This window comes from Equus przewalskii, chromosome 10 (assembly GCF_037783145.1).
Source record: "Equus przewalskii isolate Varuska chromosome 10, EquPr2, whole genome shotgun sequence".
Classification (NCBI taxonomy): Eukaryota; Metazoa; Chordata; class Mammalia; order Perissodactyla; family Equidae; genus Equus; species Equus przewalskii.
Window position 1 is genome coordinate 39,997,510 of NC_091840.1, and position 25,824 is coordinate 40,023,333.

At 43.3% G+C, this 25,824-nt stretch overlaps 1 protein-coding gene across 2 annotated transcripts in view; it reads left to right on the forward strand.

Moving 5' to 3' along the window:
- The window catches only part of MYO1D (myosin ID), a 319,278-nt gene that overhangs the window by 254,479 nt on the left and 38,975 nt on the right, over positions 1–25,824 (forward strand). Inside the window, exon 22 of one of the 2 annotated variants that reach the window (XM_070562558.1) lies at positions 6,710–11,411. The exons of the other annotated variant lie outside the window; for it this stretch is intronic. Within the exon in view, the coding sequence (XP_070418659.1) occupies positions 6,710–6,803 (94 nt within the window). The 3' untranslated portion in view covers positions 6,804–11,411. Of the gene's footprint in view, positions 1–6,709; positions 11,412–25,824 lie in introns of those variants that run through there. 2 annotated transcript variants of the gene reach the window in all.

Sequence of the window (25,824 nt, forward strand, 5' to 3'; positions counted from 1 at the left end):
TTAGATGCCAGAGGTCCAGCAGTAAGCAACACACCGCTGCTTACCACGCTGAGCTTACAGGTAGATCACGAAAAGCAATTACAGTTGTGCTGAGAACCATGAAGCTGGACTCAGGAGGTTGTGAGTAAGAGGTTTGCTAAGAAAATTATTAGGAAAAGACTTGCAGGAGAGTATTTAGCCTGATCAAGAGAAGAATTTGTGGAGACGCTGTCTATATTTGGAGGAAATAAAATTGAATTTCTTTACTAAACATACTGTAATTCAGCCTAATTCAGTTGATTTAAATTAGCTGGCTCTACAGAATTTCCTCTCGTGCGCATCAATCTGAGAAGTCTTTGCCAGTATGGATACAGTTGTTTCACTTGTCCACTGTTAACGTGTTTTATGGGAGGTCTCAGTTGGGACTGAAATTATACCTAAAAGTGTGTATGTATGTGAATTCTCTTCACTTACACTGGATGCTAAAAGACAATGGAAAATTGTCTTTAAAGCAGTAAGAGGGAAGTAACGTCAACCTGTAATTCTTTACTCAGCCAAAGTATCAGTCAAGTATGAAGCTCCAAATCCAAAACGGGGGCTGGCCCAGTGGCATAGTGATTAAGTTCAAACACTCCGCTTCAGCAGCCCAGGGTTCTTGGGTTCAGATCCTGGGTACGGACCTACACACTGCTCATAAAGCATCCCACATACAAAGTGGAGGGAGATTGGCACAAATGTTAGCTCAGTGACAATCTTCCTCACCAAAAAAAAAAATCAAAAAAATCAAAAACAAACAACCAAGGGGAAAGTGTGGTCAGACAAGCAGAGACTTTCACACACCGTTTTTTAGGAAATTTTCTGTGGATATATTCCAGCAAACTAAGGTAATAGGAAAGAGGAAGACATGAGAGCCAAGAGGTAGGAGATCCAAATCAGGAGGGAAATAAAGTGCAAGTGACAGCCGTGGTATGGACTTCACGAGCGGTCAGTCCAGAGCAGAGCAGGAAGACCGAGGGCTTCAGCGAATGGGACTGGGTGGAGGGGGAATTCACGGGGCTTTATTCTATCCTTAAAAAGCTAGATAATGTAAGAGAAGAGGCAATTGTAAATTCTAAGGGGAAAAAAAGGCGTTCAAGAGAGAACATATTTGGGGACATTACTTAAGTAGCGAATGATAATTACACGGTTGCAGTAATAAAACACTGCTGGATTTCCAACTTTTGGAATTAATCTTAGCCAAAGCATAGAAGCCTTAGTTATGTTACAGAACACTGAGCTGATAATAGTCAATATTTTTTAATGCCTTCTGTGTTCCAGGCACTGTTCAAGGTGATGGGGATACAGGCAGTGAACAAAGTAGCTCTCAGACCTCACGTTTTAGAAAGGGAGATGAACAATAAACACTTATAAATAAGATAATGTCTAGAGCACTGTGGAGAAGATGAAACAGGATAACATGATGCAGCGCAGCTTGGGAGAGGAGGCTGCTTTTGCTCCCATGGAAGACCTCTCAGAAGGAGTGACGCTTCAGTTAGGAGTTGAGTGATGACAGGAACGAAAAGATCTGGGATGTTACCAGGTGGAAGAGCAAAGGCCCTAAAACAGGAATTAGCTTGTGACCGTCAAAAGGTAAGGGCCAGTCTAGCTGGAGCAAAGTAAATAAGGGGGAGAAGTAGGAGAATGGTAGTCAGCTATAGCCCAGGCCAGGTCATTTAAGATCCACGGGCAGTCTGGGTAAGGCGGTTGCAATGAGAGACCATTTTTTAGCAACGGGAGTGATGTATCTGATTTATGTTTCATAAGAATCACTCTGGCCATTTTGTAGAGGATGAATTATAGCGGGACAAGAAAGCGGCTGGTCCTGGAAAGAGAAGCTGATGACTTGCACTAGCGTTTTAGCAGTGGAGATGGCGCAGGTATATTTTGGAGGTGGTGATGACAGGACGTGTGTGGGTGAAAGGGAAAGAGAGGAGCTCTCGCTGGAGCACCGGGTGGATAGGGTAGCATTGACTGAGAGCGGGCTACTTGGGATAGGAGCAGCTTTGGAGGTAAAATCATGAGTCCATTGTTGGAGATGTTACAAAAGAAGTATTTTCAACCTGGAGGATGTACAAGTACAGCTGACAGGAGTAGGGAGTTGGGAGGGAAGTAGAAATGCTAAACAGAACGTAGAGATGCTGACACCCTCACCTTATCCAATGGGTGGTAGAGAGAGACAGTTTCTTGTCATGGAACAAAAACAAGGGCTACATAAATGTATTATTTAATGTAATAAAGACAATGCAAAGTGATATAAGTATATTGATTAAGTTATAGATAAAAAGGACAAGGAGGTTGTTAGAGATATAAATGCAGATAATGTCTGAAATTGATAAAATAAGAAAGAGCAGTATAAGCATATTATTTCGTGATTGGAGTAACCATCAAAAGAACTGAAATAGAAGCAATTTAGAACAAGCATGAAAGAAGGGAGCAGTGGGCCAAGGGACTGTTACTTTCCGTTTTATTCAGTCCTCTGCGTGGGTTACTTTTAAAGAAAAGAAGGGTAATGTTTTTAATTGCCTCAACAAAATCAGATTTTCTGTATGTGGAATGGAAGTGCTTTTTGATTTCCCAAAATTAATTGAACATTGCAGGAGAGAGGGTGTTAAAAGTCTTATTTCTTCAAAATAATACTAAGAATTTTCCACTTTAGAATGTGCTAAAAGGTGATGGCGAGTATGCTACCAAGTGTCAAAAGAAAAGGTTGTCAGTTCTTTTCTTGACCTGTAGAAGCTTCAACATTTCTAATTTAATTCTAATTTAAACCCTGTTCCCTGTCCTCTCCCACCTTCTAGAGAACCATCCTAGCCCTTACCAGAATTTACAGTTTTTCTAGGTCATTTGTCAAGCTTAATGAAATTGAGAGTTCCAGGAAAAGAAGAAAGACTTGATACAGGAGGTAGTCTGAAGGAGCAGAAGAATGGCAGCAACGGGAATAGACACTTAAAAAGCGACAGTTGAGGAGACGGGCCATTTGGAGGGTTGCAAGTATATCCAGTCATGCACCACATAATGGTGTTTCGGTCAACGACAGACCGCATGTACAACGATGATCCCAGCATTAGTACCACTTAGCCCAGGTGTGTGGTAGACTGTGCCGTCTAGGTCTGTGTGAGTCCACTCCAGGATGTCCGCACAACAAAAGCACCTAACGACGCATTTCTCAGAACATATCCCCATTGTTAAGCGGTGAATGACTTTATCTTAGCTAGAAGTTTGTCCTCCATTCTCTGGCCGCTTATCTATGACAAAATTTCCTCTACCCGCCCCCCTCCTGCTGTCACAGCCACCCCGCCTCCCACACGCTTCTCCCTCCTAGCTGCTTTGCCTTCTCTCTCCAGCCCAGCAAGCCAAGGACACACTTCCCACTGATATAACTACTCTGGCATGAATGGGAGAAAGGCCCTTTTAAGGCCTATTCTGAGTGATGTTTTGAGTTACTTTCAATCAGGAGAAATTCTCTTCTGTGTGTTTTTATTTACTTTTCCCTCCACCTCCTAAGCCTGTGACCTGTGATTCTCCGTTTGCCCCACCTTCCCCCTCCCAGACCCCGTCCTTGCTGGAGCCAGCCCTTCCTATAAACTGGAGTTGACACTACCCTGTTACTTCTTTCCCTTCCCCCTCTTCTCCAACGACAGACATGGCGCACTGGGTGGCTTGTATTCGTGGAAGATTAGTTACAGCATTAATAGACACCCTTAGGATTAAAATTCCATCCAGGTTCAGCCCCTAACTCCTCATATTTAGTTTAGTACCTCAGACCCCAAAACTTGGCATCACAGAATCCATCTGTACACAGAGTAATCATGTCAAACTGGGATTTCATCCAGTCTTTTAGATTCGCTGGAACTTTACAACAGTAGCTTTGAAATTAGCTTTGAAGGCATGAGAGTGATAGAAGAGCATTAAAAACTGTGATACCTTAGCTTACTGGGTATGATGGTTGATATGAGGAAACTGTCTCCTTTTGCATCTTACAACAAAGAAAGTTTGACTAAATATAAAGACAAGTTCTTCCTCTCTCTTTTTTTTTTTTCCTAAAGATTGGCCCTGAGCTGACATCTGTTGCCAATCTTTTACTTATTCTTCTTCTTCTTCCTCCCAAAGCCCCCCAGTACACAGCTGTATATTCTAGTTGTAGGCCCTTCTACTTGTGGCATGTGGGACGCCACCTCAGCATGGCTTGATGAGTCGTGCCAGGTCCGTGCCCAGGATCCAAAGCAGTGAAACCCTGGGCCGCTAAAGCGGAGCACGCAAACTTAACCACTCAGCCACGGGGCCGGCCCCTCTAAAGACAAGTTTTTGACTGTCTGAGACCGATTAAATGATGGAAGACTCCAGATATTACTGCTTTTCATCCTTAGTGATACTGAAAAAATAGAAATCTATATAAGATTGACGGGAGCCATTCAGGTAACTTCTTGAGGCCCCTCTGATCTGGGTTCACTGGTCTTTCACTGGCAGTTGGTGGAGCATCATGAGAATATAGGATGGGGAAGAGCTTAAAGATTCCAGCCAATTCTCCACAATGGTCAGATTTAAATAGAGCTCATCCCTGGCTGCTTCAGAACTGCTCCTTTCTAAAGACCTCCAGAGGAATCTATTCCATAGCTCCCTTGGTGATTTATTTAATGATCTTAAACATCTGCTCAGAAAACTTCGTCCTATTTCTAAAACAAAATTCCCTATGCTATGGTTTCTTCTAGTTCTCACGGGCTGTGGAAATAGCTGTCACCATCTGGCGACTCACACTATGATACCTTGATATACTCCTCTTCTGACCCTTTATCTCTCCTTTATTCACAGATCTTATCCTCTGGCTCTTTAATGTATTCAAATTGTACATGCTCAAGATCAACAACAGTTGAAAAGCTATCATAGTGGGGTGACTACCGGGGTGCGTTTACTTCCTCCCCCTGCGAAGTAACTGGAAATTCAGATCTAGCCAGATGTGAGAGTTTACCGATCATTGCTCATCACTCGGAGATTGATGTCTTGGGAGAGGGAAAACATTACTGAGACAGGGAGTTCACGCTGCTGGGCGAGTTCTCCATTGCTCACCCGGTGGGAGGGGACATTTTCAGTCTCAGTCTAGGGAACTTCCTTTCACTTCCCTTGGGTGTTCACCATTGTAAGAAACAGGTTAGATAGGGAAGAGCCACACAGAAATCTCACACAGTGTCTTCTCTGTAGCTGCTACCAATACAGGATTCGTCGTGCAGGTCTGAGAGCACCATATGCAAGTTAAAGTCTGGGAGGCCTGTGTACCCTTGGGCCCAGCACAACTCAGAATACTTCAGAGATTCGTCACCACTTAGCTGGCTCAGCATTTTGGCCTAGAGCAATACTATCCCCAGTGAACAACGGAAGTGAAATATGCCTGTTACTGTCTTAACCACTGAGAAAACAAATTGCTCATGGAATATTATTTTTCCATATGCTCACTTATGTGGAAATCAACTGAAGTTTCTATGATACCAGGATATTCGGTGGCTCAGTAATAAAGCACTATAGTCATCAACATTTATTTACAACACAGATCTCAATGTGTCTATTAAAAAAGTACCAGATTCTTTCATCGTGGAATTTATCTATTAATTATCAACTATCATTTACTGAGCACTTAAGATGTACGAAACACTCTTCTACACGTTGAAGGCAGCCACGAGGTTGGTTTCAATCCCCTGACCTTGAGGAGCTCACAGTCTGGAGAGGGCAATATACATAAAAACAAATGCTGATAAGCCAGCAAAGGCTATATTAAAGGTGCATGGGAGCATAGAGCAGGCCCCCTAACTCTGCCTTGGAGAGGACGTGCCGCTGGTCTGGAAGTGAGAACACTTGCTCATCCAGGAGAGAATCAGGGAAGGGCTGAGGGACAGAGCCGGAAATCATGGGAAGGACAGATACCTCTCAGAGGCTGATCTGGGCAGGGAAGAGTCAGGAAAGGCTGTCGAGTACCTTCTACGTGGGATGACCAAAGGTCCTGGCTTGCCAGGGACAGCCCTGGTTTATGCCTGTTGCCCCAGCATAATAATTAGTAAAGCTGCCTTGTTTAACTCTCAAGAGTGTCCCAGACAGTTGATAAGTCCCAGGGCCTCCTGACTTAAACACTATGCAAAGGCGGTTGGTAGGTTATAAAGCAAGTACGCTAATCAGATTTGTGTTCTGGAAAGATAACTCCAGCAGCCATGAGGAGGACAATTTGTAGAGGGAAGAGACTAGAGGCAGAGAGACTCCCCACAGTGAGAGAAGCAGAATTAGACACCACTTGCCCTGAAAACTAACTATATTCCAACCATATTCTAAGCACACGCTTGCCTAAGTGTTGGTGATAAGAACATCTCTGTCTCCAGTTATGGTTTTTTGAACAATATCAAAGTTGCATAGCTGTTCTGAATGTGTCTTAGTCTTTTAAGTTCCTAGTAATTTTCAGAAGTAGCTACATAGCTACTAACCTGCCTTTTTTTTAAATACAATATCACAGAGATGTCAAGAAGATTCTGAGAAATACTTGGGGGGAAAAAGATCTTGATACTTTTTTGGAGAAAAGGTCTTAGCAAGATAGAGGGGCTCTGATGACCCAAGTTTAGGTTAGAAGGTTGCATGCATGATGTTTGTCTAAGAAGCTGCTACTGGCCATTATTGTGACATACATTTTGAATTGCTTTCCCACTCTTGCAAACAGGTTTTACCAAGCCACCCACAGTTCTCAGCCGTCTTTTCTGAAACTAGTGAATGCGTCTCTGAGATGGATGACTGGGACTGGGGTGTGTCTCTAAGCCACGGAGCTGAGTTAATTGGACGTGGAGACTGAACCCGTAACAGTGACCTCATTAGCACCCCTGAACAAACCAGGCACAGCCTCATTACCGGCAATTTTATTAATGCCCTTTGTAGGGGGACTCTGTGATCACCCACCTCTGCTGCCCGCACTCTTCCTTCCGATGGAGCTGCTTGGACTTGATGACTAAGCACAATGACAACAGGAGACCCCACAGTGACCGAGTCATCCGGAAGGGCCTGGAGCCCAAGTTACTAACACGTTCATGCTTGACAAGCTGTGTGATGTGGCAGAGAGAGCGCAGGCTTTGGACTGAGAAAGCCTGCGTTTAAGTCCATCTCTGGACAAGAGACCTTGGATATCCTTAACCTCTGTCTACCTTATCTTTCCTCATCAGTGAAGTGAGGATAGCAATGCCTGCTTCGTATGCTGTTGTATTTGGGTTAGCCTGGCCAAGCTCCTAGCACAGGTGTGGCACATAGGAGGTGCTCAGCTGATACTGGCTGCTTTCATTATTGTTGTCATGGTGATAATTACGCAATCGCTTCTGTCCCAATGCGGTCATTCATTCAGCATACATTTTTTTTTTTTTTAAAGATTTTATTTTTTCCTTTTTCTCCCCAAAGCCCCCCGGTACATAGTTGTGTATTCTTCGTTGTGGGTTCTTCTAGTTGTGGCATGTGGGACGCTGCCTCAGCGTGGTCTGATGAGCAGTGCCATGTCCGCGCCCAGGATTCGAACTAAGGAAACACTGGGCCGCCTGCTGCGGAGTGCGGGAACTTAACCACTCGGCCACGGGGCCAGCCCCAGATTCAGCATACATTTTTTGAGACCATACTACTTGCTGAGCAGTGTTCTCCACACCAGGGGTACAGCCATGAACAAGATGAACAAGGCTCCTGTCCTCAGGATGCTCAGACAACACCCTAATCTACCTCTGCTTTCTTCATTTGCTTCTTAGTTTATTAGCTTCTGCCCTCCTTCCTCCCCCTACCATTTGTTTCCTTTTCCCAGTGTCCCCCTACCCTCAACCAGAAACTACCATCTCCTTAGTAGTTTTACCCTGTCAACATCTCGAAAGGCCAGCACCTGTTCCTTCTGCTCCTCTCGCTCACATGCAGAGCGCCGGTGGCTTCCCTTTACCTCCTCCAGCATGCAGTGCCCACACTGCCTGCCTCAGAGGTGCTGGGGTGCTGTGCCCTCTGCCGGGAACTAACCCCCATGCCTATTTCGGTTTTCAGCTTCAAGGCTGCTTCCCCAAAGAAGCCTTCCCCTGAGCCAGTCCCCAGACAAGTCTAAGTCCTCGTGTTCCTGCCATCTAATAACACCCTATGTTTTTGTTTATAACACCTTAATTGTAATTAACTTTTGCATGATTTTTTTTTTTTAATTTAGTGTCTGTCACTTTAAGGAGGAGGTTGTGAGGAAGTCCATGAGGGGAGGTCTGTGTCTGTCTGCCAGTCTAGATGCTCAGTCACTATGTATTGAGTGAATCTTTATTTAGGAAGCTATAGATGGATTTCTTATCACGGAATGCATTTGATCTTAATTAGAAACTCACACTGAAACAGGTGCATGGAACTGAACTTCAGTTCTGGACTCCCTATCCAGATGCCTCTGGTAACAAAGTCATTACTTGAGGGTGTTGACTGATGCCCACGTTCCGGCTCAGTTCAGTCCTGAATAGATAGGTGTCCACAGCAGCCAGGCCATCACTGGCCAGATGAAGAATGGCTGCTCTTGTGGGGAGAGGTGGCAAAGCAGATGGTCAAGGGCTAACAGTCGAATAGATTCCAGAATCTGAGCTGCTGCTCTCTATGCTCATGTTTCCAGGGTCCAGTGGGGTGAGGTTTTAGAGGGACTGAGGTGGGAACTGCATTATAAAAATGGGTGCTGCAGGTGCCTTCTGTTGCTGCAAAGAAGAATCGTTAAGACACAGGGTTAGCACGAGAGTATTTTCTAGATAATGAAATTATTTCTAGTTCTACACATTATGAATCAGGAAGAACTATCATCAAGAGTGATGGACTGCTTTCTACAATTGTGAGATTTGCAGGTATGTTGTTTCTAGAATGATCACATATTACCCTTTGTAATAGTGACAGCAAATGCAGACAAGCCTCGTTGGCATTCACTTCTGTACTTTCCTCCTTAAGCATCACACGTCTTTCAGCCTCCGATGTCTCCGTAGAGTAAGAGTTGAAAGTGAAACTGTGTGGAAGGGCCTCTGTGGCTCTTTACTTGTTGTCTCTGTGGTCACTGTTACTTTCCTCTCATTTACACTTACCCGGATGCTTAGTCTGTCTTCCCCGTCGAACTATAAGTTCATTGAGAACAGAGAGTATGTCATACATGTATTTAGTCATCCCGTGCACCTAGCAGGAAGCACTAAATAAATATCAAAGGAGGGAAGGAAGGAGAGCAGGTCGGTGGGTAGGCTCTGGTTAGACGGAAGGGAGGATGTGGAATTCACCCTGGGTTGCACACTACACCACAGCGCTGACTGTATAGCCGCTTAACAATAATTGCTAAGTATAGGGTGTCAGCTTAGAAAGGAAAGGGGCCACATGCTGATCGAGATTTTCCTAAGTGACTCTGAAGGAAGCTGACGTCAGCTTCATGTCCAGATTTGTGTGAGTAATTAGAAACTTCAGAGCAAGGGTAAGGAAAATCTTCCTGCTAGCTGACAGCCCCCTTCTCAGCCCACTTTGACCAAGTCTTAAAGGGAAAGAAATGGAGGGGGTAGGGATCCGCTGCTCCTGGGCCTGGGCTCCGCTCACAGCCTCCATGCGAGAGCTCCAGCACCTGCGACGGCGAGGACCCCACACCGGTCTCTGGAGGCCAGTACTGTGTTGTAACCTGGAAGTGCTTGTACAGACGCTCTGCTCATCGTCGGTGGGCAGGTCAGAGGTGCAAACTGACGTCCAGATTCTTACAGAGAAAGTTACCGCAGCAGATTTTAACCAATTGTTGCTACATCTCACTATCTCGTGCTATTTTTATATTCCCCTATCGCCTTTAGCCCAGCAAGAGGCATCATTCTTAATCAAGAAAGAGTTTAAAAAATCAAATATATTAAATCAAAGTCTTTGTAGTTCATCTTAAACCGATACAAAGCAGGATGAGGAGGAGAGAGGAAGAGCCGCCTGACTTTTTGGCTCCTGCGTAAAGCAGACCCTTCCTGTGCTGCGTGTGACTCGGTTTGAGATGGTTCCCGCTGGTATGCAAAAGCATGGGCTGAGACCCTTACATGTGAGCTTCCGATTAGCCTCAACCTCCACTTGTTCGTTATTTGTATCTTTAGACATGCCCATTCTAACAAAGAAGATGGATAATTCACCCAAAAAAGATACACAAATGCTTAGCAAACATTTGGAAAAAAGTCACCTTCGTTACTAATCAAAGGTATGTGAACAAAACAATAAACTACTGTTTTTTTCCTTCAGGTCAGTGTATTTTAATGATAGTAGTCTACATCAGTGAGAATGCAGTAAGATTCTGCACCGATATATTACTGAGAGAGGTAATTGATACAAATCTGGAAAGCCATTTGAAAGCATAAATCAAAAGTCTTTAAAATGTTCCTACCCTTAAAAAGACTGAAGGGAAATATAATAAAATGTTATTAATAGTAGTTGTTTCAAGAATTATGTTGTACATTTAGAGTCAGAGGAAAAAATAAACATTACAAAATTTTCGGTGCTCATATCCTTTGTCCTAACAATCTCTTTTCAAGAAATATGTCTTAAGAAAGTAAACAGAAATATGTTCAAAATTTTATGTATAAAGACACATATAGCAGCTAGTATAAATACTGAAAAACTAGGAACAACCTAAACATTAGAAGAATATCTAAACAAATACTGCTATAGCCGTACAGTGACATTTTCTACAGCCATTAAAACCTCTTTTTACAAATTTTTTGATGTCAAAGGAAAGTGCTTATAAGGTTTTTAAAGTATTTAACATTATATCCAAATTGTAGTCACAACTTTGAAAAGAAAATATGCATAAAAAGAAGGATTAGAAGAAAATATGCCAAAATGATTAATGCTGAGTGCTTTTGTTTTTACTTCTTTCAATTTTTCTGTGCTTTTCACCTTTATTTCAATGAGTATGTGTTGCTTGATAATCAAGCGAAAATTGAAAGAAAAAATAATTTTAACTTTTTATGGCAAAAGTTAATTACTAGAAGGATATGTAAAATATTAATGTTACTATGTTAATATGTCAAAATATTAACCATGGTCCCTGTCTAGATGGTGAGATAGTATTAAGGATGAAATTTTGTTTCTACTTCTTTATACTTTCCAAATTTTCTACAATGAACATGTATGAATTTTAGAATTAGAAAAAAAAAGGAAAAAGTTGGAAAAAAATGAAAGCAAAAAAAGAAAAGTGCAGAACTTATAATAGGACTGAGTTCGTGACGGTAGTTATAAATGTTGTTAGTCTGCTTGTAAAAATACTCAAAAACATAGCTTTCTCTGAGTGATCCATCACCTCATCTTGAGAGTCAGAGTTTTAACGTTAGGTGTAATTGTTTTGTATCATGGGTCCTTGGTTTTAGTTGTCTCTGGGTATTAAAATTTCTTTTTAATTCAAACGCTCCATAATGTACATTTCTTTCTGGCAGCAACTTTCCTAGAATTACTACTTGTCTTGTTTGGCTTTTAAAAACTGGAAACCATCTCTGGTGACCCTCCATGGCCATATGAATCGGTTACCATATTTATGCATAAAGGAGAGATTAGCTTGTTCCCAGAATAGTTTAATTTCTAACAGCAGGCATATTCCGCTTATCGCAAACACACCGTGCAGTGGAATGAGGGTTACTACAGGGTAACTCTCTGTCGCTGCATCCCAACAGTACAGCATCAGTAAACACAGGAGGTGACACTGAGAAGTCAAGAAATACTTCATTTAAAGTTCCGTGGCTGGAACCGGACATAATTTGCTTTCATTTCAAGAAATCGATGATAGAGAATCAGAAAAAAGAGAAAGAAGTTTAAGATAATAGAGTATTAGGGATGGAAATAATGAAACATTATAAAAAGGTAGTAGTAATGAAGCCTGAGAGAAAAATAAACTGAACTCGAAACACTTGAGATCCCTACTACATCTGAACTACTAGTATGTGATTTTTTTAAAACATTTTTTTATACAACCTTTTCTTTACGGAACTTCCCCAACAGGCAAGGGCAGGACATTTAAGATTACGTTCAATAATTTAGAAGCCCTTGAAGGATAGTTTGGTTCATAATCAAGAGAAGATTCGTAGCTGAATGGCCTTGGGCCCCTAAACCTCAGTTGGTTGTTCCTTATAGAAAGAGAATAATACCTGACCAGGTGAGGAGGAAATTAAAATTGTATGCGTGTGAGTGCTCACACACCCATGTGCACACATTCTGAGATACTTGGTAAACACATGAAGATAACACTAAAAATAGTTAACATTTCCCCAGTCCTTACTCCATGCTAGGCTCTGTTCAAGCACTATACATATGCTAACACGTGTAAACCTCACAACAACTCTAGGAGGCTGGTGCTATTGTTAGCCCCATTTTATAGCTGAAGAAACTGAGTCACAGAGAGGTTAAGTCAGTTGCTCAAGATCACAGCTAATTAGTAATGGACAAGCACCCAGGCCGTCCAGCTCCAGCCTCTCTATTCCCCTGAGTCTTGTACCCTAGGCCCTACTGCCCCTCTGGTGTAAGGAACCCGTGTTAGTCAAAACAGAAGGAGTGAAACATTTAGAACGGAAGCGCTGAGAGGGGAGATGACCTTGTAAATGACCTCTGTTTCCTCTCCTCTCTCTGGGAATTCATCCTACAGCCAGAACAGTGAGAATTGCGGAGGAAGCCTTTTTCTCCTGAAAAGAGTGGACATTTCTGGGCTCTCTCATCATCAGCGGTTGTGCCGTCTGACAGTGAGCCCTTGAGTGGAAAGTGCTTCATTTGCCATTTCAAACCACAGGTGCGAGCAGGTGGTGACAGTGCATCGCTTGCTTTCTGTTGACCCTGCCGTGGAAAAGCACAGATATAATGTGCTTCCACAGAGTGTGAATGAAACACTTTTAATCAGACTTCAAAGAACACTTTTCACTTCTGAGGGCGAAGTCTTTTTCCCTTGTTGCTCTGTCTTACATTAAATGTTAGCGTTCTAGTGCCTGACGTTATTTGCTAGTCTGGTCATCCTCAGAAATATGCTGTGTCTCCTGGGCCTGGGCACTCAAGTGTTGGAACTGACTCTCGAGACAAGGGCCCTGCCCCTCGGAGCATTTCTTTTCACTGTCCCACAGCTACCCATACAGATAAACCATCATAAACTAGCCCAGAGGTCAGCACACAGTGGCCCATCAACTCTATCTGGCCCACCACCAAGGTGGTTTTGCATTTTTAAATGATTGGGAGGAAAACCAAAAGAAAGATAATATTTTGTGACACCTGAAAATTACATAAAATTCAGATCCATCATCCACAAATAAAATTTTATGGAGACACAGCCATGCCCCTTCATTTATGTCCATGCTGCAATGGCCAGGTGGAGTAGTTGCAACATGGATTGTAGGGCCTGCAAAGCTGGAATATTCACTATTTGGCCCTTTACAGAAAAACTTTGCTGACCCCTACCTAGTTACACCATGGCATCTCAGGGCCCATACAGTGTGGCCACTTTTACAGAGATGGGCCAAGATTACCCAGTGGAAAGGCTCATGTTCTTTTACTAAATAATAACCACACTGCTGGGGCCAGCCCCACGGTACAGCGGTTAGGTTCGCACTTTCCGCTTTGGTGGCCTGGGGTTCGCCAGTTTGGATCCCGGGTGCAGACGTGGCACTGCTTGGCAAGCCATGCTGTGGTAGGCATCCCACATATAAAGTAGAGGAAGATGGGCATGGATGTTAGCTCAGGGCCAGTCTTCCTCAGCAAAAAGAGGAGGACTGGCAGCAGATGTTAGCTCAGGGCTGATCTTCCCCCCACAAAAAATAACTGCACTGCTGAAACCCTGGATTGGACATTTTGTCCCCCAAGCCACCAACCATCTCTACATTCAAGTTAGATTGGACCATTTCATTCTTAAGCTGCCTTAATTGGAGTGATTTCCCTCTGTTACTTGTCTGTAAAATATTTAGGGTTCTGGGAGCACATTGTAAAAGAAACAAACATCAATTTACAGGTTCCATAAGGATCCTATAAATTCCTGAGATTTAGGAATTTAGCACAATTCACTTTCTGACAGACCTAAAAACACCATAATATTCCTGTTTTCCCTTCTTTTAATTGTGTCATCTTGATGTTAGATTTGCTATTGTTCTTTTTTGTTTTTATTTGAAGCTCAGGAATTAGTTGCTAATTAACTGGTTACTAAAATTCATTGAAAAATGTAGTTAAAACTTTTCTTAGCCAAAACCCCGTGTCCACCCGATTTATAATGGACTTCTGTGAGCTAACGTTGCCCCGTGGGCAGCGTTTCATCACGTGTGAGTTATAGCAACCACTCAGTCCCAGAATGGTTTCCTCCACCCACTTGGAGCCCCTCGGGAGCCCCCCTCATCCATGCATTCAGGGCACACTCGTTGAGCACCTGCCATGCACAGGCCTTGGCGCTGTACCCTCTCTTCAGCTTGGAGCACCTACAGTCCCTTTCAGAGAGCAGCTGGAAAGAAACAATTGCATTTGAAGTTAGAAAAATACAGGTAGAGAGAGTTTGGTGGAGATGAGCATAGAGTCCCATGGGAACACAGAGGCAGGCTTTACCTAATATGAGATCTTTCAATTGTCTGTCCATCCCCTAACTAACTGTATGCCTCTGCCATGTGCGAGGCCCTGGGTTAGACACATCACAGCCCCTGTCCTCTGGGAGCTTACACTCAAGTGGGGCAAACACAAAAACCAAGTAAACGAATGAAGAAAAATAGTTCTATATTGGAATAAGTGCTAAGGAGGGATAAACATGGTTCTGAGACAGAGAATTAAAGGAGGTGACCTATTTTGGATAGAATGGTGAGAGAAGGCCAAATGAAGAAGTGACATTTAAGTTAAGGTTTGAAGGAAGAAAAGCAGCTGGTCATGTGAAGACTGATCCAGGCAGAAAAACAGTTGATGCAAAGGCCCTAAGGCAGAAAATAATTTGGTGGGCCTGAGGAATTGAAAGAAAGCCAGGAATTGGAGAGGCAGACCATTTACAAGAATGAGAAATTAACCAAGCCTGTGAGTATGGTGGAGAGGAAGGAGGGGCAAGGCTCTTGCAGGCAAGGGTTTGGAAAAGCAAAGCTTGTTGGTGGACGTGCCTCCATAAGCCACGAATATGTACTCTAGTCTGGAAGAGCAGGAAGAGCAGGCTGGAGAGCCGAGGAGGAGCCAGATTGTGACAGGCCAGATTTGGGTTTCATCCACTAGACAACAGGCAGCCAAAATAGAGGGGAATTTTGTGTTTCTAGTTAAAAATATTTTTTCTGATAACAAAAGTAACTCTATATGTGGAAATTTTAGAAAAGAAGAAAATCTGTAAGCACACATTCAAACCATTGTTAACATTTTTGTATCTTCTTTTGCATACAGATATATATAGTTTTCCAAAAATGAGATTTTTTAAATATAGTCTATTTTATAATTTCTACTTTACCTAACAATATAGAGCAAACATTCTGAAAGTGCCTTCCTATGTCACTAAGTATTCTTTTCCAGAACAACTTTTTATACCTGTTTGGTATTTTGTTCTAAAAATAAACTTAAATTTATTTACTTTTATTGTTTTCTTGTCAACCACTGTTGTTGAACATAGAGAATGTTTCCAGTTTTCACTATTGTAAACAGTGCTGTGATCGTTGTCCTTAGAGGAATATATTTATTTACATCCATGATTGTTTCCTTGGGAAATCCTGGAACTGGAATTGTGGGGTCAAAGGGTGTGTATTTTTTAAGGCTTTCTATACATATTTCTAGATTAGCTTTCTAAAGCTTGTGCCTTTTTCTGTTCCCACAAGCTAAGTATGAGCATGCCTCAAATACCAAATTACTCAGTCAGCACTGAGTTTAATTTGCCTGTTTGACAGAGAAAAAACTTCATATATCTATTTGCATCTGTGTTTCTTAAATGAAATGCAACACTTTCTCGCGTTGGTCTGCTTGTCCCCTGTCCACGTGTTGTGAATTGTTCATATCTTTTGCCTCTCTTTATCCTTTGGTGCCTTCATCATTTGGTTACTGATTTGTAAGAGCTCTTTAGAAATTAAGACTGTTAATCCTCATATATGTTGCAAATATTTTCCCAGTGCATCTTTTTAAATTGCATTGTTTTTTCTATAGAAGTTTTGCATTTTATGTAATGAAATCTTCCTTTAGCCTTTGAATAAGTGCTTTCAAAATTATTACCCGTCCAAAGATTGGATATTCGCTTATATTTCCTTCTCATTCTGCCATAGTTCTGTTTTGTAAGTTTCAATAATCTGTCATCTTTAATCAGACTTGTAGATTAAAAGGATAAGTGCAGAATTGTGGAGGTTTTAGAGGGAAAGAAACTGGTATCAGGGATACCAGTTAACTAGTTCTTGCAGTTGGCCAAGAGGATTATGCTCGTTCCAATGATTCTAACCTTTTTCTGTCCCCACACAGTCCGATGGCACAGCATTTGCCCATCAGGAATACCTCTCATTACCTGCCGTGGTTCTCAGCCGGGGTGAAGGGAGTGGGAGAAGTCCCGGCTCAGCTGATTTGGTGGAAATTTGGTGGAGATTTAAAGGAAAGGGTATATTTAATAGAGGTTTACGAGAGGTTCTGGCAGGGCAGCCACTGATTGGCTCTGGGTGATGAGCAAAATAATTGGTGACTCTTACGTTTTTATTTGGGCAACTGGGTGGATCATGGTTCCATTAACCTAGACTGTAAAGATGCAGAGACAGAGCCTCAGAGAGGAGGGAGAGGAACAGCAGATCATATCAACAGCTTAGGACTTGCCCATTTTGAAAGGCTATAGGTCAATTCAGGTTGAGATGTCCATGCAATGAGAAATGGGTATCTGGAGGCCAGAGGGCAGCACTGGGGAATGTAGATTTGGAAGCTAGCTGCTTATGGGAAGTCAAAGTAGTAGGAGTGAATGAAACAATCCATGTGTGGAGAACAAGAAGAAAAGCATGGCCAAGAAGGAACTCTGGGGAGCAGTAAAATGCTAGGGATCACAGAGGGGTGTTGAGGAGGCAAAGTAAGCAAAAGGAACTAAGAAGAAATTGTGAAAGAAGTGGGAGAACCAGAATACAGTGGTGCCAAAAGAAAAGGAGTTTCAGGGATATCGAATGGTCTCCAGCATTGGAACTTTGCCAGCACGATTCCTGGGCCCTTCCCTGTACAGTCAAAACCATCTCCTTTGTCAGCTACTGCTAGACTCCTCCTTGTTCTTCTCAGACATCAGATCCATTCACAACTTCTTGTATTTGTACATACTGCTTCCTCTGCCCACAGTGGCTGTCCCCTCCTCTCTACCTGGTAAGCCTCAGATGTCACCTCCTCTAGGAAGATAATCCTGTCCATCCCTCCCCCAAATTGTACCGATCATTCTCGAAGCTTCCTCTGCACTACAGCTCCTACCTCTCGACTATCTATCACTTCGTATGGTAGTTATTTACTTATCAGTGCTTTCAGACTTGTCTAAGGAAATTCCCCTAGCAACAGAAGAGCAAACTCAACATTCACTGGGACCATATCCTGAGACAGTCTGTGTATGGCATGTTTCTTTTAAAGTTCTGTGTCTTTTTTAATAGTTAATGCTATTTTTCCTTCTATCATTCTAAATGTTGGTTTTAATTTAATTGAATGTTAAATGTTTCCAGTTAGCTATGTGGAGTAAAGCTGATCCTCCCGGAAAACTCCCCATTTTGTTCCATGGCTTCATTTACTGTTGCACACTGCTGAGTATCCAAGGGTGTTGTACCCCAGTTTAAGAAGCTTAAGTTTACACGCCAGATCAAGAGCACTTCCACTGCAGAGGCTGTGTCTTTAATACCGTATGGCCAGTGCCCCGCACAGTACCCAATACGTAGCAGGCATTGGTATATATTTACAGAAGCGAAGGAAGGAGGGAGGAAGGAAGGGGAAGGAAGAAGAGATGAATGGATGGAAGGAAAGGAGGGAGGAAAAGGGTAGGTGGACAGAAGAACAGAGGTATGAGAGGAAGGCAGGGAGGGGATGGATGGAAGGATGGAGGGATGGGTGGAGGGATGGAGGGATGGATGCATGGATCGATGGATTGATTCCAAAGGTTAAAGAATAAGCTGTGCAGAAGTAAAGATAATGTGTATAAACTACTCTTAAGAAGCTTGACTGTAAGATATAATGAGAGAGAAGGCAGTAGCTAGAAGGGCACTGTCATTATAGATAGTTTATTTTAATTTGGGGGCATTTGGTGGCTGGTAGGGAGGAAAGAACAGGTGGGCTTTTTGGGTCTTTACTTAACAGGGGAGACCTGAATATGCTTATAGGCTGAAGAAAAAGCAGATAGCTGATGGAGAGACTGAAAATATTTATTTATTCAACTCACTCAAGAAATATTTATTAAGTACCCAGAGTGCTGGGCACTGTCCTGGGGAGTGAGCAAGACAAAGCTCCTGTGCTAGTGCTTCACACTGGTGGGAAACAGAGGAGAGAGAGGGGATAATGGGCTGTCGTCCAAGAGAAGAAGGAACCTCCTGCTGATGGCTGCTTTCTCAGGAAGAGCAAAATATGTTAATGTTAGTCTAGGTCAGACGTAATTACGGAGGTAAGACTGCTGAAGAAGAAACCACGTGTGTTCCATAGCCTCCTGGGTACAGGGTGTGTGTGTGTGTGTGTGTCAGGGATACAGCGAAAGAGCAAGAGCGAGGCTGGATGGGTCCAGCATATGTTTGCCAAAAACATTTCTCTCTCGTGATTCAGACAAGGTGGTGCTTTCAGGATACAGAAGTGAAACAGAGGCAGAAAAAGATGTGGTGGAGCCTCGTCTAGCCAGTCAGCCTAAGCTTTCCTGGCCTTTAGTAAGTGACTCACTTCCCTTTCGTGTGGTTTTCTTAACACATTACACACAAGACTAGCTGTTATATCCAAATGGGAATAAAACATGTGATCTGGGCATGTGCTACATATCAATGTAATCCACTTCCTAATTATATTGATGTTCCTTTTCTTTGAGTCCTATAGTTTGGACCATTTCCCAGATCCCCACACCCTCAAAGGCCTTTATCACTGGGTATTGGCAGCTCTGTGTTTAGTTACAGTGAATAAAATATTTCCAAGTGTCAGAAACTATGGAAGATCTCATTTGTAACTCTGGGCTAATTCTGTCTCACAGCTATTGTTATGAAGAAATGGCGGTGAATTGGATGAAAAGATTGTTTTTAAATTACTTCACTCTTATTATTTCTGTTCCTTTCTTGTAGGCTATCCCCAAATACTTTTTAGAAGTAGGCAGAGTACATTCATAAGCGCCTTTTCATATTACTTAGAAAACAAACCTGTAAAGCCTAAAAACACTGGACTCTGAGTGTGTGATCTGCTCGTTTTTAGTGATGCAGGATTACAGAGGCCTTACTAATCCTGTGATTAACTGTGGAAAATTTGCTTTAATCTTTGCAACAGGTTAGATCATGAGACAGTGAACACCAGAAAAAAAAAAAAAATCGACTCTGGACTATTGAAAGTTTTTTATGTTGAGTATTGCTTAAAATCATTGCTGAGAGTTTCAGCATTTTGCTTTGTTTTGTTGTAAAGAGACTTGACCTAACATTATAAATATTCAGCTTTAAATTAAATTGTTTGTAGTTAAATATTCACTGTCATAGAATACTGAGTTGGGCACATTCTGGTAGATCTGATACTTTTCACAGGGTCTTTGCACTTTGCATTTGAACCTCACAATACTTCTACAAGGTGAACGGTGGAATTAACAGGATCCTTTGTTTGTCAGATGAGGAAAGTGAGGGTCTTGTGTTAAAGAGACTTGCCCCAAGTCATCCTGATAATAGACGTTGGCATATGTCGCAGACCTTGCCATCGAAGGGCTTCTAGTCTAAGGCAGAGGCAAATGAGCATTTGTAAACGTAAATCTCATTCCCACGAGCAGAAAGAAATGACCTGAACACCACCAAGCCTAGAGCTTCGTAACGTGGGAAGGTCATTGCTGCGCGCCTCCTGTGACCTTGCTAACATTTTCAGAAGGGGGCCCGGGGTCACTGCTCACTACCTGTCTTTAAATATTGGTGTTTATATTGGTGACAAACAGTTAGGCGTTTTGTGAAGAGTGTGTGTGTACGATGTTTGTATATGTAAATAAAAAGTGATACTGAATAAAACGTCAGACATCCCTCGTTTGAGTGTCATCCAAAATAGCAGCTTCCCACTGGCACGGGGGAGCTGCTTTCTTCCCCACAGGGCAAATGATCACAGAGTCAGTGACAGGTAAGACCCTCTTGCTGAGCTCAAACAGATCCTAGCCCAGCTCAAAGCCCTTCATGTTAAGCCCCTGTCTCACTTCCCTCTTCTCCCTTCCATACCTAGATGTTCAGGAGGACAAACTTTTGGCCAGAGCCAAATTTCCTCAGTTCAGGGCTTGGTAGAAGCTCCAACGATGATTGCTCTTTACTCATGTTAGGAACAAACCAAGAGGAGACTGCTCTTAGTAGATTCCCCATCACTGGAGATGCACAGACTGGGACCAGACAGTCACTTGGGATGTCCTAGAAGGTGTTGGTTAGTTGGAAAAGAGAATCCTGAAAGACTTTTCCTAATCCAAGCATCTATGATTCTACGGCAGCAGGTCACCTTTATGCCTGTGGACACAGGAGGTGTGATACGGTAACAGCTATGCTGTCTGGAAAAGCGTAGCATTTATTTAATTTACCTAATTGCTTTGAGCTGCACATTGCTTAGCTGCGAAATTGGGATAAAAATACCTGCCTCATGGGATTTTCATGCAGGTTAATTTAAATCGTAAAGCAGAATGTAAAATGTCTGGTACAGTGTCTGTCAGGTGCTAAGTGATGGTTATGTTTAAAACTTCACTGTATACCAGATGCCATCACATATACAAAAAAAGGCTTGACTGTTTTGGATCAGATGAGTTCTCCTTTCCTGTGGCTTGGTCAGCCTTCAGTAATGGAGCCCAGCAATAGCCTAGATAATGAGGGCAAAATAAAGCAAACATCGCTTTGTACTTTGAGTTGCATCTCTGAACTTGCATTTGGGTATTACTGATCTATCCACAAACCTTTGGGTTTTATAGGATATGAACTATAATGTAATTTGGGATTCCTTTCTTGGGGTCTCTCCTGAAAGGCAGGAGAATTCATTTTTCCATATTTGGAAGCACAAAGATTTGGGGAAGCTGTAGGTTTTCTTTAAACGAGCATCTCTGACAGCTATCCTCCAAAAAATCCTTTGTCTGCTTCTCTAGGAAAGGTGCTGGAAAGGAGCCAGCGTGTAGGAATTTAAAAAAAAAACTGGTACAGAACAGAAATGTGTGCTAAAAATACTAAAACCAACAAAGAGTCATCTGAAAGCAGAATAGAGACTCTGTATGCCCCTGCTTCTGGGCTTGCTCAAAGCCATGATGGCTCTGTGTTATTTGGGGATGACAGTAATTATGGAGCCAGAGTGCTCCTCAGCAGAGACAGACAGAGCTCTGAGCAGAGGGAAGGTTTCCATGGCAATAGCATCAGCATCTGAATGACTTCCTGTCACAACAAGTTGGTGATTTAATGAGTTCATTACTGAATTCCAAAGGAAAACGAGAGTGGATGAGCTACTGTTCAGCTCTCAAAGTGCCAAATCCATGGCGGGAGAGCGTTTCTATCGTGCAGCATCAGAATGGATAAGTGCTCCGGGCCGTTACACAGGCAGCCTGGGGGTTCCAAGGTGGGGGTAGTGAGGGGAGGGAATCCATGACTGAATCTGCAGCCACGTGGTCCCTGAAGGCCTCAGTGCCTGTTATTCTAGGAGCCCGAACGAATCACATGGATCTCCATTATCAGCTTGCCCTGTTCAAACCTAATGCAATTAATGATCACAGGAATCCAGCCCGGGGCTTCAGGTGCAGACCCCCAAGTATCCCAAGTCCTTTAGAAAAAAGTGGAGAAGAGAGAAACAGACTTTAAATTCCAGTCGTGTATAAACAGAAGGAAAGGAGGAAAGCATGTCACCCTAATTCTATTCTTCAATATAGAGCAGAGAGAGGCACTTAATCTGGAAACAAACAAACAAGAAATCATCCAACTACCTTCAGAAATCAGGGGTGTCATTCACATGGTCAATTGCATATAAAATCTGAGCTGAGAGGCAATGTATCACAATGAGAAGGTATCATGATTAACTTTTCATACCTTGCTGTCTTTGTTAATGAAAATCTACCATCTGGCTGGCAGAATAATGCAGCCTTCGTCTGATGGATGAACCAGGGCCAGACAGGGGCAGAAGTAAGGGAGTGGTGCTGATTCTCCAGGAGTGTCTTGTTAGTAGCAAGTGGGGTGGTATTCCATTCCTCTCATTTCCCTCTCCCTGTTAGTTCAATAGACACTTGATCCCTCAAATTTTTTTGTTTGTTTTTTTTTTTGAGGAAGATTAGCCCTGAGCTAACATTTGCTGCCGATCCTCCTCTTTTTGCTGAGGAAGACTGGCCCTGAGCTAACATCTGTGCCCGTCTTCCTCTACTTTATATGTGGGATGCCTACCGCAGCATGGCTTGCCAAGCGATACCATGTCCGCACGTGGGATCCGAACCAGCGAACCCCGGGCCGCCGAAGCAGAACTTGTGAACTTAACCACTGCGCCACCGGGCCGGCCCCCCTCAAAGTTCTACAGTCTAATAATGGGGACAGGATGAATTCAGAAGAAGGCACAATAGAGGAAAAGAATATGCCACCATTTCTTGACTGTTTGCTGGGCACTGCCACTGAGCTGTGTGCTTTACATACGTTTTTCTCCTTTAACCTTCTAATAACCCCCTGAAATGAGTATTGCTCGCATTTTTCAGATGAGGAAACTGAGACCTGGAGAGGGCAGAAAGGAGGTGATACTTGATGGGACCTTGGAAGGTGGACAGATTCCTCTTCCCTCCCTCCCCTACATGAAGCAGTGACCGCGTGTCAGTACTACAAGGCAGATAGACCAGGTCTGTGCTCGGTTGCAAGAAACAGAGTAAACTTAGAGAAGGAAAAATCACGGAGAACTAAAAGTACTCATTTTATCTTCTATCAAATATTTTACCAGATCAACTAACAAGGTCGGAAATTTGGCTATTTTGGCCTTATATATATATTTTTTATGCTTAGAATAGCGTAGAAGGTAAAAAATGTGTGGCGTGTGTGCATGCACCAGTGTTAATCCTTTTCTGTTGGAATAAAGATAAGGAAAAGCAATTGCCGCCTGTTATGATACCTATGAAGAATGTGTAGTTGAGTCTCATTTTCTATTATCTACTGACTTTCAGAAATGACATCTGGCATATTTTCCAGCATCTGAGAGCTCTTGGCCTTTCACTGTTTTTCTAACCCTAACAATAAAATACACTGGAGACAAGAGAAGATTGCTCGTATTTGCTGAGAGAACTGCCCTAAGAACAGCCAGTAATGAAACTTTTTACCAACTCGACCCTCCTCATGTTTGGAGGTTCCTTTAAAATATATCACCATTTCATTGTCATGTGTACAATTTGGCAAGTGTTGTTTAAAAAAAAAAAAGGCCAGTGTCGTATAAAAATAAGCAAACCCTGGGGCCGGCCCTGTGGCCGAGTGGTTAAGTTTACAAGCTCCACTTCAGCAGCCCAGGGTTCGCGGGTTCAGATCCTGGGCACAGAACTACACAACGCTCATCAAACCATGCTATGGCAGCATCCCACACAGAAGAACTAGAATGACCTACCACTAGGATATACAACTATGTACTGGGGCTGTGGGGAGAAAAAAGAAAGTCTTATATTTCAATGATTAAAAAATATATTTAAAAAATAAATAAATAAACAAGCCCTTATTGCTTTACTATACATTGATTTATTCGATCAAGATTTAGCAAGGCCACCTCTCACGGCTACTCAGTCTCTGCAGTGCACCACTTCATGGGGCGCCTCTCCCCTCGACTGTGATAGGAGGGGCACCGCTGGAGTTGTGCAGCATGGCAGCCCTTATATTTAAGATAACTCTCACTAGATAATCAAATAAATGTGTCTTGGATTACAGTCAGTGGAGGGGAGCTAACAATCACAGAATCCTGTTTCCCCTGCCCTCCCAGGTCACCGGCCCGGCTTGGGTACCACTGGGTTAGGACACTCGCTGCTGCTGAGGGTTAGAGGGCTTTGCACACAGGCCTCAGTGGACTTATCACTGACTGTGCTTATGGTACGGGGAATATTTTGAAAGTAGTCATTCCTTCTTGCCCCCAAACGGTTGGCTTTTTTTGAGCATTACCTCCTACAGCATTTGCAAATGCATTTTCCATATGCTGCAAGGAGCAAACATCACACTGTTTTTTGCTGTTTAAATGTCCCTTCCCATTAAGTGCACACGTCTGAACACGTGCATCAGTAAAGTGTTAATAAACTGACGGGGCCACAGCGGAAGCGGGGCTTGACCGGTGTCGCAGGAGCAGCAGTGTGCCTCCCCTGCCTGTTGCGCTGTGGGAAGCGGGCAGTGGGCAGGTCTGCACTTGCACTCATTTAAGGCTCCAGAGCAGTTGTGCCTGGCTCCCTGGCCCCAGAGAAACAGAGAAGTTCTTTAGTCTGCATAGCAAGGGGAAAAATCTTTTCTTTTCCTTTCCTTTCCCTAGGAGAGATTTTGCGCTACTGCTGGTGCCACAATAATTCTCTTTAGGCCCGGTCATTTAGCTCTTCCGTTTCCTAGTGTCTGTCACTCTGCTAGGCGCTGAGCAGCATATAAAGATGAATAGGACGTGAGGCAGGCAGACAGATGCCATCAAGAATGGTAAGTGCTGTCACAGATGTGAGGGTGCCGGAAGCTGTGGGGGCTCATAGGAGGGCCCCGACCCCATGGGAAGGGCAGGGCAGCCTCAGAGCCTGAAGGGAACAGACTGGGATGAAAAGGGGAGTTAGCAGGGTGACGGCAGGGGAGAAGGAGAGCAGATCCCAGGAAAAGCAGGATGTGCTGCAACTGCTTCGAGGACTCTTAAGAGTTAAGTCTAGCTCCATATGGGGGGAGGAGGGGTGTGGAGACAGCCCTGAAAGAGGGTTAACAGGATGAAAAGGGGCCAGAGATAGGATCAAGTCCTGTAAATTCCAGGTAAATAACCACAGCCTGCCCATATAGAGGATCTACCATGTGCCGGGGCTGTGCTGCGGCCTCGTATGCGTGCTCTCTCCGTCCATCTACACCTTCTCTTGGAGCTGAGACCGGGCCAGAGGCTCTGATTCTATAGACAGATATCTGTCTGTATATGAAGAGCTTTATTGAGAGGTAATTCACATACCATTGAATTCACCCATTTAAAGCGTACAACTCAGTGGTTTGTAGTGTATTCAAGGTTGTGTTACTATCACCACAGTCAACCTAGAACATTTTCATCACCCCAAATAGAAAGCCCATACCCTTTGGCCGTCACCCCCGATTCCCTCGAAACTCCTCCCCAACCCCAGGCAGCCACTGAGCTACTTTCTGTCACTATAGATTTGCCTACTCTGGACATTTCATTTAATGGGATCGTACAATAAGTGGTCCTTTGTGACTGGCTTCTTTCACTTAGCAGAATGTTCTCAAGGTTCATCTATGTCATAGCAATGTATCAGTACCTCATTCCTTTTTTTTTTTTTTTTTTTTAAAGATTTTATTTTTTCCCTTTTTCTCCCCAAAGCCCCCCGGTACATAGTTGTGTATTCTTCGTTGTGGGTTCCTCTAGTTGTGGCATGTGGGACGCTGCCTCAGCGTGGTCTGACGAGCAGTGCCATGTCCGCACCCAGGATTCGAACCAACGAAACACTGGGCCGCCTGCAGCAGAGCGCACGAACTTGACCACTCGGCCACGGGGCCAGCCCCCCTCATTCCTTTTTAT